We start from the raw sequence: 14,614 nt of genomic DNA on the forward strand, positions 1-14,614 counted from the left end.
TAAAATTGCATCATGCAAGCAATATAAAATGTATATGTAAGAGAGAATGTCTAGTGAGCGAGAGGTTATGCAAGAAAGAAGCAGGTGAGAATAAAAAACTGTGAGATGAGACTCTGATACCAAGTCTATGATACATTCTCCTGCTTATTGCTCAGCCACCAACTAAAGATGAAAACAAGTTGGCACTATGTTTTGATGTAAAGATGATTTTACTGATTTGAAATTATTCATTTATGCAGCAGAAAAAAAAGTTTGCAACTTTATTGGAGAGGGGAGGACAGTGGATAGAGCTGGAAACAGGAAGAGAGAATGGGGGAGGGACATGAGGGTAAGGGGCTGCAGGCTGGAATTGAACTCTGGCTAACCGCTCCATAGGCGCGTGATATAGCCATTAGGCCAAATCCACGCCCGAATGTAGCATTTTCAATGACATTAAGTCTCAACATTAGCCTGCTTTACTGTTATTAATTACATTTAACAAAATTTTCATTCATGTTTAAGTCGAAACATCCACGTTTTTCTGTTGGCATTCTCAATGGATGCAGAAATTAACAGTAGCACCTGTTTGAGATCCTCTTCCTGTAACTTCTCTGTTTGCATTTTCTTCTCATTCAACCAGTCCTGTAGCTCTGACAAAGCACAAACACACATATGTTTGAGGTTACTTTATGTCTGTTTTCTTCAATTTGGTAGAAAGCTGTTGTGCTGTGCTGTTTTCCTCCTCACATCTTCTTTTCTCTGCTGGTGAACAATACTTTTTTAATATTAAGGAAACGTCTGTTTCTGTCAATTCAAAAAAAATGTCTACTACGTTCTTCATATTTCTCTTCTCATAAATGATTACGACGATCTGGTTTCTGCAAAGTTACGCTTGTCTTCTTTAAAGCTCTTCTAAGAATATTTGAGCTAATTATGAATCAGACTGAAATTAATATTGAGGCATCTTTGAGCTACGAAAACAAATAAGACAATCCACACAGACAGACTATTTCTGCCATTTTTAATTCCTCAATCCACAGCCATGTGGACGATGTCAGTCAGTGTGATTACAGAAACAGCTTTTATTTACACTTTACGCTGCAAATATCCTCAATGAGTGATACGTTTGGCCTTTGGAAGAAGGCAGACAGAGCATTTTTAAAAATACTACTTACACATGCACAGGTAATTATCAGCAATGAGATAAGAGCTCCTGCGTGGCACACAGAGGTCTGCAACGTCCACCCAAACTAAAATTCCTCACAGGAGCTTCACATGCTAATCTTTAAAATAGAATGATTACTGTAAGTTCAGAACGCAAACTGTTTCATTCCCTGGTATTATAAGATTCCCACTTTTACCTGACTGCAACAAATGATGTGTTTTTGTATTTGTAAGTCAAAACTTTTTTAGAAGACGTTTTATTTTCCCTAGAGAAATAAAAAATTCCTGCAGTATCTTGAATAATTCCCGGCAGATAAGTACGTCTCTCTCTCGCTGCACCTCGGCGAGGAGGAGGAGAATCAGTTAAGCTACAAACTGCCTGTAAAATTTCGAATGAACTTCTAAAGAACAGTGGGCCGTTTCCCCGGGGACACAGACTATTTTAGTCCTTCTCTTTCTCCATTCTTTCTCCCTCTTGTTTCCAGCCCACCTCGTCCCCTGCTTCGTTGTGAGGTAGTGATGTATAATTCACCTGTGACCTTCCTCCCACTGCTACCTGCACCGGAAAGCAGGTCCTCACATGAAGGTGACTGAAGCTGTGTGTGCACAGAGCAGCAGGTCAGGCTTTGAAGTAGTGCCCTCCTCTGCAGACAGACTTGTGGAGGTTTCAGGGTGAAGGACGGGGCGGGGTCTCTCCTCCCCATCCATCATCACAGAGCTCCTCAATAACCGGCAAGGTGATCCAAATGTCAGAGCACACAGAAACCACAAACAGCACCAATAACAGAGCTGCTTCTTCCTATTACACTTTGGTTTGGACTCTCTTGTGTTTACAAAGTCATCTTTATGATCTCAGTGTGAGCAAACAGCAGGAAGCTGCAGATGAACACAGCGAGCTGAGCGTTCGAGCATTCAAGCTGTGCAGGGGCGGAAAAGTGGACTTTAAAGCGGGGGAGGAACAGCTGATTGAGGTCCTGCTGGTGGTTGGAGATTGTTGTTTGAACTAAATTAACTTTAAGTCTGTTTTGCAATTTCCACTTGGATGTGGTTAGAATGGGCCAAAACTTTAAATGAAAGACATAGAGTTACTTTTCTATATTATGGATTGTTGATGTAACAGTATGCATAAGGCACTCATATCAGTGGGATGAAACTGAATTGTGATACCTTTTTTAAACATGAAACAGAATGTTTTTTTTTTTTTAAAGTTATCTAAAAATGACAAGCAGAAGAATAAATGACATTTAGTAAGTCCTACAGAAAATGTATCTGTATTGTAGCGTCCGTCTGGACGCTGTAGGGATGACGAGCCGATTCGTGAACACGTTGAGCTTTACTTACCGGTCACTGTCGGCCGTGATCACGCCAACCAACAAAGCAACAATCAATGTTTGAATGAATGAAGAACTTCTCCTCTTGTCTCTCCTCTCTCCAGCTCGTACACTCTACGCCTCTCCTGATGCCTTCACTGACTGTCAACACTGTAGGAATTAAGAACATCTACACTGAACCCGTTTAACAAACAGTAGAGCTGTTACAGTATTATATATGTATTATAACTTTTCTCCTGATATCGTGTCACCAGTACAACTGGATAATGCTAGCATGACAGTTGTGAGTACTAACAGTAGCCATGTTTGTTTGTGTTTTTTAACTTTCACTGTGAGAATGTTTTGGTGAGGACCGGTTTTGAATCAGTCACGATCATATGGTCGCAAGTCAGCGGCGCTCGTGCATGTGAGCGGGGGGGGCGTCGTTTTGGAGGAGCTCCGAGGGAGGAGGGGAGGGGCTAGACGGAGTCATGAGGAAAAGCTACATTCAAATTCATGCTGGTTTTCCGAGACTACCAACCCCAGCTTTAAGTATAAGGAGAGAGGTGACGTTCAGATATGCTTTACGGTTTGGAAAAACTGTATGAAAACACTTAAAGGTCAAAGTTCAGGGTGATTTAATTTGTGCCAGTTCTTTTCATGTCTCTATATATCTGAGGATCACCTGCAGGGAATATGTTTACATTTTTACAACTCAGTGATCAACTGACAAGATTTAATGACACGATTGTATAACTTAGCAAAGCTGTTAGGGCTTAAAAATAAGGGGTTAATCAAATCAAATCAAGTACATTTTGGAGACTATGATAGGATTTTGCTCTCCCAATGATTTAGTAGAGTTTATTCACTGTAGCAGCAGCATGTTTGATAATCTACGGATCAGTATGAGGGTCATAAAGCCAGATTAGAAGATGTGCATCAGTGTTTTTTAAACCTGCAGCAAATACTAGTTCACTCTTATCAAGTCTGAACGGGTTATTATGTTCTTGGCAGTGTTCACAGGCATGCTGGGAAATGTAGGAGGCTAAGTGATGTGCAAATATACAGGTTTGTGTTACTTCCTCCCGACTCTGCAGACACGCTTTGTTCTTTTTTACTCCAGTACACCTCCGCAGCACACACACAAAACACACACACACACACACACACACACACACACACACACACACACACACACACACACACACACACACACACACACACACACGACGCCTTCCGTGGAAATGATAGCCTCTCAGTGATGATGCCTTTTATTCTGCGTTAGATCACTGTGTGGAAATTACAGTGCTCGGCTGTGATGAACGCCAGCTGAAGCTCCTTTCTCTTGTGGGTGCTCTAGCACAAGGAAATGTTAAACCCCCCCTCCCTCCCCTCATTTATCTTCCCCTCTGCCCTTCTTCCCCCACTCTCCAGGGACAAGCAGCAGGGCAGGAAGTCCTTTTTTACCAAGCTAAATGCTTTAATTAAGCCCTCAGACCACTTGGGAAGAGACAGAGGGATAATGCCAACAGCCTCATTAAAGCTTGCTGCATATGCACTCTGCTCTACCATTAGCTGCCATGGGAGCTCTGCCACTGGACACTTTACTCATCTGGTTTGTGTCAGGCTGAAGATAAAAGCATACATTTTTTGGTTCTTATGAATCTTTGGAATAATTGTGTCCGTAGCTGAAGCTGTGGTGTCATCATAGATTAACCACACGGTGATGATGTCAGGCTCACCTCGATGAAAACACGAGCCCTGCTCCTCTGGGTTCGTCTGACTGATATTCACGTCACAGAGTTCCTCACTGAAGCCTCGAAGGTCTTCCATCATAATTTCCATTGAAAAGGCAATCTCAGGCCTGTCGCGGTTGAATGTGCCAAAGTCGGTCCAAAGACGGCTCTGCAGAGTCTGAGCACTGAGTGTTGCAGCAGTATTTCAGACTTTAAGAGGACGTGTTTCAAACATCAAGATCTTTGTTTGACTAATTTCAGAAGAGGGAAAAATTATCATGACATTTTTTGGAGACAAAAACAAGAGTGCGTTGTCCCATTTTATCTCTACTGTGCCCTTTTATCAAAAGTAGTAGTTGAACTCTCCATTGCAGCTTACTTAAAGGACGAACTATCTCTTGTTGATTCTGGCTCTCCCTGTGGACAAAGTGAGAAATCACATCTGTTTTCTGAACTTGACCTGTGCATTCACAAGTAGTTTCCTTTGACAAAATATATTCATTTTGAAACATATTTATTGTAACTAGCTGTTCATTTCACATGGAAATGAACAGCGTATGTTCAGCCGTGTCATTGTTGCAGGCTGAAATCAGTCGATACACGTCTTCTGTAAATCAGAGATCTTGTGTCATCATATTCTCTTTCTTTATTCTCGTCCTTGAATTTGATTATTTGGGGCTGTTTTGTTGTTTGCCTTAATGAGAGTCTTCTGCCGGAAACTATAATCACCAGAATTCCTGCGTACATATTCTGTATGCATTCTTTGTATTGTGTTGTGAGTGTATAACCAGATGTCAGAGTGCCTCCTACAGGGAGTGTCTGCTCCTCTCCTCTTTGTCTGCAGACGCCTGCTGAAGGTCGCTCAATGATAATTATTTCTAACACTGTGTTGTTGTGTTGTTTTGTTTCTCCCCTCAGGCCTGGCCAGGGCCAAGTCAGTCCCCAGCCATACTTATTCCAACGAGGTGGTGACCCTGTGGTACCGGCCTCCTGATGTCCTGCTGGGATCCACAGACTACTCCACCTGCCTGGACATGTGGTGGGTACTCCTAACCCCTGACCCTGAGATCCCCCATACTCCTAGTCTGCTCTGTGTTGCTAATGCTTGATTTGTTCAGGTAGTCCAGTTCAGATCTGAATCAGTTTATTTTTCCCTCCTTCGGGGAACACTGTGAATAAATCAGGAAGAAGACAGAAACCTATTAAAACACACTTATCTGTATCTCATCCTGACCCGAGGGTGAGTTCTCTGCAGGGTGGGAGATTGTTTCCTGGATGTGTCTCTTAGTTTCTTCCATATATTTAGCTCTTTGGTCAACCTTCTGTTCCAGATGCTTCTTCTGGCTGACAGCGTAGAACTGAAAGGGTTCAAATATCACACATTCATTACATTTAAACACAGTTACAGATGAAGCCTCTGCATATGGCGAGGGGAAATCCTATTTGAGTGAACCTTTGCTTGGCAATAAAAATGTAGGACCCTATCTTTCATGTCATGCTGCACTTTGACACATTGGTCATATTTACACCGACCCCAAAAGAAGGAAACTTGCTTGCACTCATCTAAGTGTCTTCACTGTATTGTCTTAATATAAAATGAGGTCACGTATTACATCGAATAAACTATGCCATACATTTAAACAACATAAAAACAACCACTGTGCACTCCGTAGTGAATGCAGTACTCATGTAAAAAGCAGATATCATAGCAGAAAAAGACTTGGAAAGAAGTGAAATCAGCTTTTGGAATATTTTGTGAACTACCGCTGCTGTTTCTGTCTCCATCATGTATCCGTCAAACACCGCTGAGCCGTACTCTCCTCTCGTAGTCACTCCTCGCTCACATCTAGTCTGCCTGGACCCGGATTAAAAGTTGAACTGCAGCTTGTTGCACATTTGCAGTCTGCATCCACATTGCTGAATTACTACAACCCTAAGTTTTTAACCTCTCAGTTCCTGTTCATTTGAAGCTCTATTTTCCAGTCGAAAAATAATTCACTAGCAGGGACCATGCCACACAGGGATATAAGTTTGAACATTTATTGAGTTATTTGTGGGTAGTATCACCAGCAGAAGGAGACTCTGGATGGGGGTTCTGTCTCAGCGTTATCCTGCCAGAGCTGATCTTGACCCGGGTTGTACCTGGAAGTAGACAAGGGTATAGAAGAAGCGAGCACAAGTTGAGTAGAGGGGAATAAGGAAAAAGGTTAAAGTGGAGTAAAGAAAGGTGAGAGAGGGTGGGTGGAAGAATCACAGACAAATGATTGGAGTAGGCTGGCTAAGTTTAAGTAGGCTTATCAGATGGTTGAGGGTGTAGTTTAGGTGTGGTCCTGCTCCCGAATTTAAGTTAACACCTTAACTTAATTTCAGGATTTAATTCTGAGTAATAAGATCCTTAGAAGAACATTTTACTTGGCGGATATAGTTGAGTAAATGTGGAATTTGACAGAAATCTAAAAACTCTAGAGAAGTACACATACTTCAAGAAAAGATGCTATCACTTTGTCACATAAGAGCGCTGTTTGCACCTTTCTTTTCACATCGTTTCTGCACCAACTACTTGAGAATATACGGGTAGAACACACCTTAAACACACTGTCTTTGCACTTTAGACCATGCTTTATAGATTGCTGTTGTCAGATTTTATGTCTGGCTGAAATCCCCAAGTGATTCCTCTGACAGTTATATATTGTGGGTGTTACAGAGCAAACTACTGGCTAGCTCCAGAATTGCAGAGTGAGACTATTGCTTGCACAGATTTTACTCTACAGCAGTGTTCTCTCGCATCCAACCGTCTACCACTCCAGTTTAAAAGTCAGTACAGGAGTATGAACAGCGTCCTCTGTATGAAAGAGCCTGTCTTTATCTGAGTGTAAGTGCACAGATCTTGGCATGCAGAGCTTACACAGCAGACAAGCACACATCACGGGTGAGTGGTGTTGCATGTGGTACCAGCGCTCTGGCAGTGCCTCAACTCTGGCATTATCTCTTTTTTTATATCAGTAAATAAATGCATTACTGATGAGGTTTAATGTTGGCCTGCACACAAAGGTTGCTAAATTACAGGAGAACAAAGACAAACGTGAATAAGAAATAAAAACTGAACAACAACGAGACAAACAGCTCAACCTGCAAGAAAACAAAAATAATGCAATCATTTTCCACCTTAAATTTGTTATTAACTCTTGTGCAGGATTGCTGAATTGATCACATTCACACCGCTTAATAGGAATGATTTCAAATCATGTTGACCAAATCTGCAGTAAACATTTGAGAAAGGAATAAAAAAGTTCCCCCGAGTTCCCCCGGGATGAAGGAATCTGTTCCCTCGTCTTGGTCAGACATCCTCTACTTGATATCTCTTTTTTTCTGAAGCTTTCACCAGAAAAACTGGTTCTGGGCTCTCAGTCAGGCCTTGCTGACCCCTTCTGTCTGGACAGGCGGTCAGCAGGGACGTCCCAAGGACCCCAGCTGCACTCTCCAACATCCAATTAAAGAGCAGCTGGGGGCTTTAGGGTCTGGAGGCAAGGGGATAGAGTGTCTGCTTCAAGGGTATTTTCAGGTGGGCAAATCCACAGGGTGGATTTCCATCCCTCTGAGAATCATTCTGCGACACACACACACACACAAACACACACACACACCCACATTGTCTATCTCTCTCTATCTCACCCCCGGTCACTTAGGAAGCAGTCTTCCATGAAAAAGCATCTCTTGCAGGACCAAAAGGTCCAACAGATCTGTCGTCCTGCCATGAGAAGCATCCATCACAGCAGCCTACAGGTTACAGGCTGCCGTCTGTGAGGAGGGAGGATGTGATGGAAGACAGGAGAGGAACCGCTCTATTTTTACCCCCTTAGCACATCAGCGAACTGCAGCTCTCACACGTCTGTCAGTCAGAGTCTGAGGCAGAATCACCCGAGTGTGATCATGCACAGATAAATGTACAGGTTCGGTTATGATCGGCTGCACTGCATCACACCTCCAGCTTAGAGGGTGAGACTGGCGCGAATCTATATGCTTCTTATTGTCAACGAAACCCACGACAGCACAAAGGCAACGGTGAGCTGGTCTGTTTCTGAAAGAGTAGGATCAGTAGTGACGTCATCTATAAGCGCATTATTTTGAGCACATTTAAGACCTGCAAAAAATATCTTATGAGGCGTTCAATGCAACAAATGACAGATAATGTGTCTCACTTCAAGGAAACACTTACGCCAGTTTTGTAATCATAAGCAACACAAGCTGGTGGAGTGTGTTTGCAATGCTAGAACATGCACTGAGCACAGATGTTGTTCCTTAAGATTGGCTTTATCATCCATCACTTGTCATAAATAACATATGAATATAAATCCACGATCTGGATAAAATGAGTCACAGGTTCAACTGCTTCCTTTCACCGGTTCACAACGTTCTGCTGGAATCTTTTAATTTATTTGTCCCTGCTGAGCTGCTTGCTCTTTCCTCTCTGCAGCACCTGCTCAGCCATCAGTCAGACTATTACAAACATTCTGACACAGTTGGCCTTTACCTGTAGGCATATTAATTGCTCTGCATCCCGGTAGGTACAGGAGCATCATCTTCACCTGACTGCAGCATGATGAAGAGAGATGAGAGGAGCACACACTATGAGTGTCTACTGAGATGAACATGATAAGGATCAGTTTGTCTTATTTATCTGTTGAATCAAAAGCCCACATATATCCTCGATCAGTTAGAATCACTTCTTTAGAGCTGATGAATGTTGCGTTGTTAACCCTCGCACTGTACTCTTTATGTTACTCTGCTGCCATCACCAGACTTCATTAACTGTCTTTGAGCCTGTATTTATGGAGGCTAATTTACAATGTGCTAAAGCTTAAAGAGTGCAGCTGGCCCAGTGACTGACTGATTTACAGAGATCTTACAGTCGCAGTGCCTCTCACGCTGTCTAATCACAATAACAGCAGTAGTACAGCACATTACTGCAGACACACTCTGCATGTGCAGTGTGAGCCTGAGAGCACCGGGCAACAGAGATTGATCTATATGAGGAGGGAGTTAAATCAGATTCATGTGAAGTATTAAAATAGTAAATGATAAAAGCTTTAAATCTCTTATTTCTGGCAATAAATGGAAAGTAGTGATGCCTCCTCATGAACTACAGCGTAAAATGAGTATGCAGTGAAATGCACGTACATAAATAAAGGCTTTAATATTTACAGTAGTATATGTAATATTTATCTTCTCCTTTTTTGCTTAATTACAACACTTTCTCACTTTTGTCCTGAAGCGATCACAACTAACCACGACAGGAACCTACAAAATCCTTAAGTGGCGAGTGCAAGGAACTTTCTTTACGTAAAGTATTTTCTTCCCTGTTTTTATAAATAGTGGAGGAAAGGTGGGGGGGGGGGATTTGTGTTCATAACCTTTTTAGTATTTTTATTTTACTTTTCTGTCATGACTGGACAGTATTTATTGTTGGACTATGTGAATATGCCAAATTGTCCATTTAAAAAAAGACGATTTGGGCCAAAATACAGGTTTGACAATATTGTATAGTTAAAAACTTTTAATGTCTGAAATTGACAGCAGCTAAAAGAAACAAACGCGTTTCAGCTCTAGGCTTTCATCAGCGCCTCACCAACGAGGTGGGTGTGTCCCATTTATAATTAGCAAAGATTTAGAAAGCTGCTGTCATTTCTGACATTAAACGTTTTGAGCTGTATTGGGAGTGCTGACATTTTTTAACTTTTTGTCCTTTTTGGGTCAGCACAGAGTGCATTTTTGAGTAGTTTCGAATGAGCACTCTAATTCTCTGTCCTGCAAATATTGTATGACTGGTTTATATCCATTATATGGTTTACATGTTGTGTTCAGTGTTTGATGGTTAATAAAAACACACCTGAGAGAATATATCAGTACTTTTACATGAGTGAGCAATCGAGATAAAAGTGCTGTTCATTCTGTTGTTGCAGAAATGTATATATACCAAATTGCAAACACTTCAAATGCAGAGATAGGTCTAACTTTGTGTCACAACAACTCTTAAATTTTGATCGATTGCTCAGACGTAATCATCACCTCCCTCTTTCTGTTCTTAATCATGAAGATAGATTAGATAGGACAGCTGAAGAGAGACAGGTAATGTGGGGAGTCAGGAGTGGGGCAGCAAATGGTTGACTGGCCGGGAGTCGAACCAGCGACCTCTACAACGAGGACTATAACCTCTATATTTGGCCACCAGCGTTCATTTAGTATTTTAAATATGTATGTGTATCTTATCTTCTGTTTGGTTGAGTAACAGAGTCATGCAGGAGCATCTTCATCCTATATCAGATATAAACATTTGAGCCCCCCACTGCAGTCTGAAGAAAGATATCTCTCTTCACATGAGAGGAGTTCTCTTTTAAAGCTCGTCCAGACTCTTCAGCGAGCCGAGGTGTTGTGCACACTTAAGCATAAAGATGCATGCTGAGGTCACAGCCGGGTCATGGGGATGTATGATTCAGGATTTCCTTCACGGCAGACTCCAGGAACGTGAAAATCTGAGCTAGGCTTTTCTGTCCCTCTCTCCCTGCAGCGCCACTGTTTTGGCTCAGAGCATCGAGGCAGAAAGTGAATCTGTCAGGAAACAAGAGCCCTTTGACAAATGAGCGCTGGCAACACACACACACACACACACACATGCACGCAAACACACACACACACACACACACACACACACTTCTCCTTGACTTTATCTTCGTCTAGTTCCTAATGTTTACATATTTTAACCCAGTTAACAGTCCCTGATGAGGTGATCAATAAGTACTGATAAGTGACGTATAAAAACTAAGTCACTGTTTCATTTCTCCTCACTATGATAATAATATAGTCTGTATATAACATCATAAACGACTGAAACATCTCAACCCATGTCATTCTCTCTTCCAGGGGAGTGGGCTGCATTTTCATCGAGATGATCCAAGGAGTGGCTGCGTTCCCTGGGATGAAGGACATCCAGGATCAGCTGGAGAGGATATTCCTGGTGAGTCACCGATGCACCGATCACTGCTTATGTATGAGTATTAGTTTGTCTCGTATCAGACTCAGAAATAATTCATTCATTGCTGGGAGCAAGATTTGGGGCTTACAGTCGCTCTGATATTGAATAAAAACATCAAGATGTCAGCTTTAAGTTACAGTATAAGGAGGAATAATGCAAAATAGGCAGATTATATGCACAATATAAATACAGAAATACAGCAGTTAAATAAAGTGCAAATATGCATTAGCTGTAGTGTTAAGTCATGATTGCACAGAAAGAACAATACTCAAAAGAAACAGCTGCCCCCTGAAGTGAAGTAGTTTTGAATCGTTTCCTTGAAGGTAGATTTTCTGCGTGCAGAGTTAACCTGCAGGACTGTCCCTGAGGCTCAGTAATATCAATCAGGTCTCATTTAAGAGCCACAGCACACTGATGCCATTACTGCTGCTGAACAGGTGCATCTTTCTGCAGCCAGCAGGATATCACAAACCATCCATTAACTCCAAACGCTTCCAAGAACACTGCAGGCGCCCAACAGAGTGCTTTAAAATAAGATGAAATACAGCGTATTCAACGTAAAGATGTTAGAGCGGCATGCTGTCGTTGATTCAACATGGACCACTCTCCTTAATAACCGGGACTGGAAGCTCTGCCTGGAACCTGACAGCTCAACAATAGCCAAGAAGCTCTGAGTAATTTCATAAATGTAGGTATCTCTGCATTGGATGTAGAGTTGCATCAATATTTTAAAGTGAGGTCTCATGAATCCTTTAATCACCTGATCTGCCAACCCCCTCCATAATTCCATCCCAATCTCTTAATTGAAGCAGAGTGTGGCAGGGCAGACATAATGGATTTATATTCATAGGCTGGAAGGCCTTGAATAATTAATGGAGAAAATTGCAGAGATGAGAGTATGAGAGGGTTTGGCCAGGGAAGAGTCAAGTATAGAGACAAAGCACGTTCCTCTGGGCTGAAGGCTAAAGATACCCATCTGAGGACGGATGGATTTGGGATGAAGGGATGAGGATAGGTGGAAGAGGCCCTGCAGGCATGGGGTCTCTCACAAAGCGTGAAAGCTAGCCGGGGCAGAGGGAGATGAAGAAAAATGCTTCTTATTGATTGTATTTTATGCCAGAAGGAGAAAGTGGGGTTTCCTGTGATCCCAGCTCCCCTCTCAGACACAAAGACGCATCATGATAGGACGGAGGGGCCCAACCGTGAGATGGCCACCGGCCAGACTCATGATGAGGCTCAGCTGCACGCTGCTCCCCAACACAGGCTCTCCAGTTTGGATGGAAATCATCTATTTTGTCTCTTTGGTGCTTTCGTAGAGGTTTACTGGAGAGATGATTTTATGCAAATGTCTTAATACATGTCAAGAGCCTGAATACCTGCAAGAAACTACCTGATAATGAATGTGGCTGGACATCCTTTCAGAGGCAGTCTGTAATAACTCAAAGTGACAGGTCTGAGGAGGTAGATTTGTCAAACCTGCTCCCACGGGGCGACAGCAACACATGGATGGTGCATAATATCTCTTCTACATTCTAACTCCTTGGTTCATTTATAGATCAGGCATCACATGAGGGGGCTGTAAACATGCATTTACAAAACTGATCCAAATGAGTGAGCCGGTTGTCTAGAGTTAAAATTAACAATCCCATTTACATTTTGCACATTTTACTTTGGACCTTACTGCAGAGATATTAGTTATGTTGTGCATTTAAGAAACGATTGCTTAATTGTTTCCTGGTGCTGTCACTCGACCTAAAACAAAGTGGTTCATGTGATCTTTCTTGGCTTGTTTCTTAGTGATGTCCCAGCTGTCTCTGATCTTGCCAATAACTTTGGCTAGTACAGAGTAACCATCATTGGATGCCATATTGGAAATGCTGGACTCAACCTAACTTCTGTGAAGCTAGTGTGAGGTAAAGAGACGGGTCTTTAGCCTTTTTGCTAACAGCTACAGTGTTTCCGCCTGTAAATCAAGTCAGCTGTGCCTCTAATTATGCAAAACTCTTAATTTTAATATTCTCAAAACTACTGATATATTAGAAAATGCACCCCCATACAGTGTGTGCCAGTAGAGAAATTAGCTATTCAGACCTAAACAGTTTTTTGAACCAGGCTGTAAACATGTTTATATCTGCTGTAAAGATCCGCTCTTTGAATGGGTGTGTATGTGAGTTCCGATGCCTCTGAAGCCACCCTCAAGTGGGCACTCGATTAACTGCAGTTTTTAGCACTTCTGCTACAGGCCAAAAACAAAAACAAACCTGATCCAGGTCTGTATTTTTGGTTTAATAAGATGATTGGATGACGCCTTACGTTACTCTGTTTCCCAAACAAAGGGGCAAAAGTCCTGCTTCTAGCCTCCCAAATCCCAAACTGTTCAGACCAGGCAGACCGTATCTTCCTATCACCCCCATCCTCAAGGTTTCTTCATCATTGGCCTCTTGAGCATCTCCTATAGACCTCCAAAATCAGGTAGATTTCTTCTAATACGCCAACCAGAGACTCCAGGAAGACTACATACTCTGAGTCTCAGGTGCACAACGATGTGGGAGTGTCTCTAGGCGTTCAAAATGCCAAGTAACCATGGATCTACATGGTACCCCTCAAACCTCTGCACCACCTCCAGTCTCTCTCCCCTCAGAAAGATGTCCTTCCACATCTGTGCTGAGGGTTAGCATGCTCTGATCCTTGCATGGCTTAGCTGTCGTATGATGCCCAACACGTGCCTCTCCCTGCAGGTGGTGCACCAACACAGAGCTGAAACTTAACTTTTATAAATATTAACTTTGCTTCTTTGACATTCCCGGTGTTTCTCTTTGATATTTTTATTCAAATGCACCTCTGTTTATGACAAAACAGCATAAATGTATTCCACCACCAGGGAATACAGACGGGAAAACGTAGCCTTCCCTATTTCTCATCCGAATCACATTCATTGTTTAGTGTTAGTCAGTATTCAGCTGTCAGCTACAGGCAGAGGAGACGCATGAATATGGAAATGTGAAAGTTTTCTGCTGTAGTGAAACATTGTGCGCTCACTAAACTGGTCCACCTGTCACAAAGAGCTCCATGTTGACATTTCCATCCATCCTTCCTTGCTATGCGGTCCTGTGTGTCTGCTGTGAGGCCGTCAGGCGGGTCAGGGTTTGGATTCACAGCCTCAGAGGCTCATGTGAAGGGCACCATCAATGAATTATGCGGAGTCAGAAGCATCTTAAAGGCCATGTTGTTTGAAGAGAGGAAGAGAAAGGTCAGCTTCCATCACTATTTGAGAGGCACCATGCCAGGATTTCAGCCGGCACATTGAACACGACATCCTCCGAGCTGTAATGTCACGAGGTGGCCGGGAGTTTTTCTCCTGTTGGCTAAACATTCAGCGTAATGAGGCATTTGAA

General features: G+C 42.5%; 1 protein-coding gene across 2 annotated transcripts in view; it reads left to right on the plus strand.

Moving 5' to 3' along the window:
* The window catches only part of cdk14 (cyclin-dependent kinase 14), a 194,665-nt gene that overhangs the window by 102,025 nt on the left and 78,026 nt on the right, over nucleotides 1-14,614 (plus strand). For both annotated transcript variants that reach the window (XM_034698459.1, XM_034698458.1), the window contains 2 exons: nucleotides 5,108-5,228; nucleotides 11,108-11,201. In XM_034698459.1, coding sequence (XP_034554350.1) covers nucleotides 5,108-5,228; nucleotides 11,108-11,201 — 215 coding nt within the window. The remainder of the gene's footprint in view (nucleotides 1-5,107; nucleotides 5,229-11,107; nucleotides 11,202-14,614) is intronic.

The sequence above is a fragment of the Notolabrus celidotus genome, chromosome 12 (assembly GCF_009762535.1).
Source record: "Notolabrus celidotus isolate fNotCel1 chromosome 12, fNotCel1.pri, whole genome shotgun sequence".
NCBI lineage: Eukaryota > Metazoa > Chordata > Actinopteri > Labriformes > Labridae > Notolabrus > Notolabrus celidotus.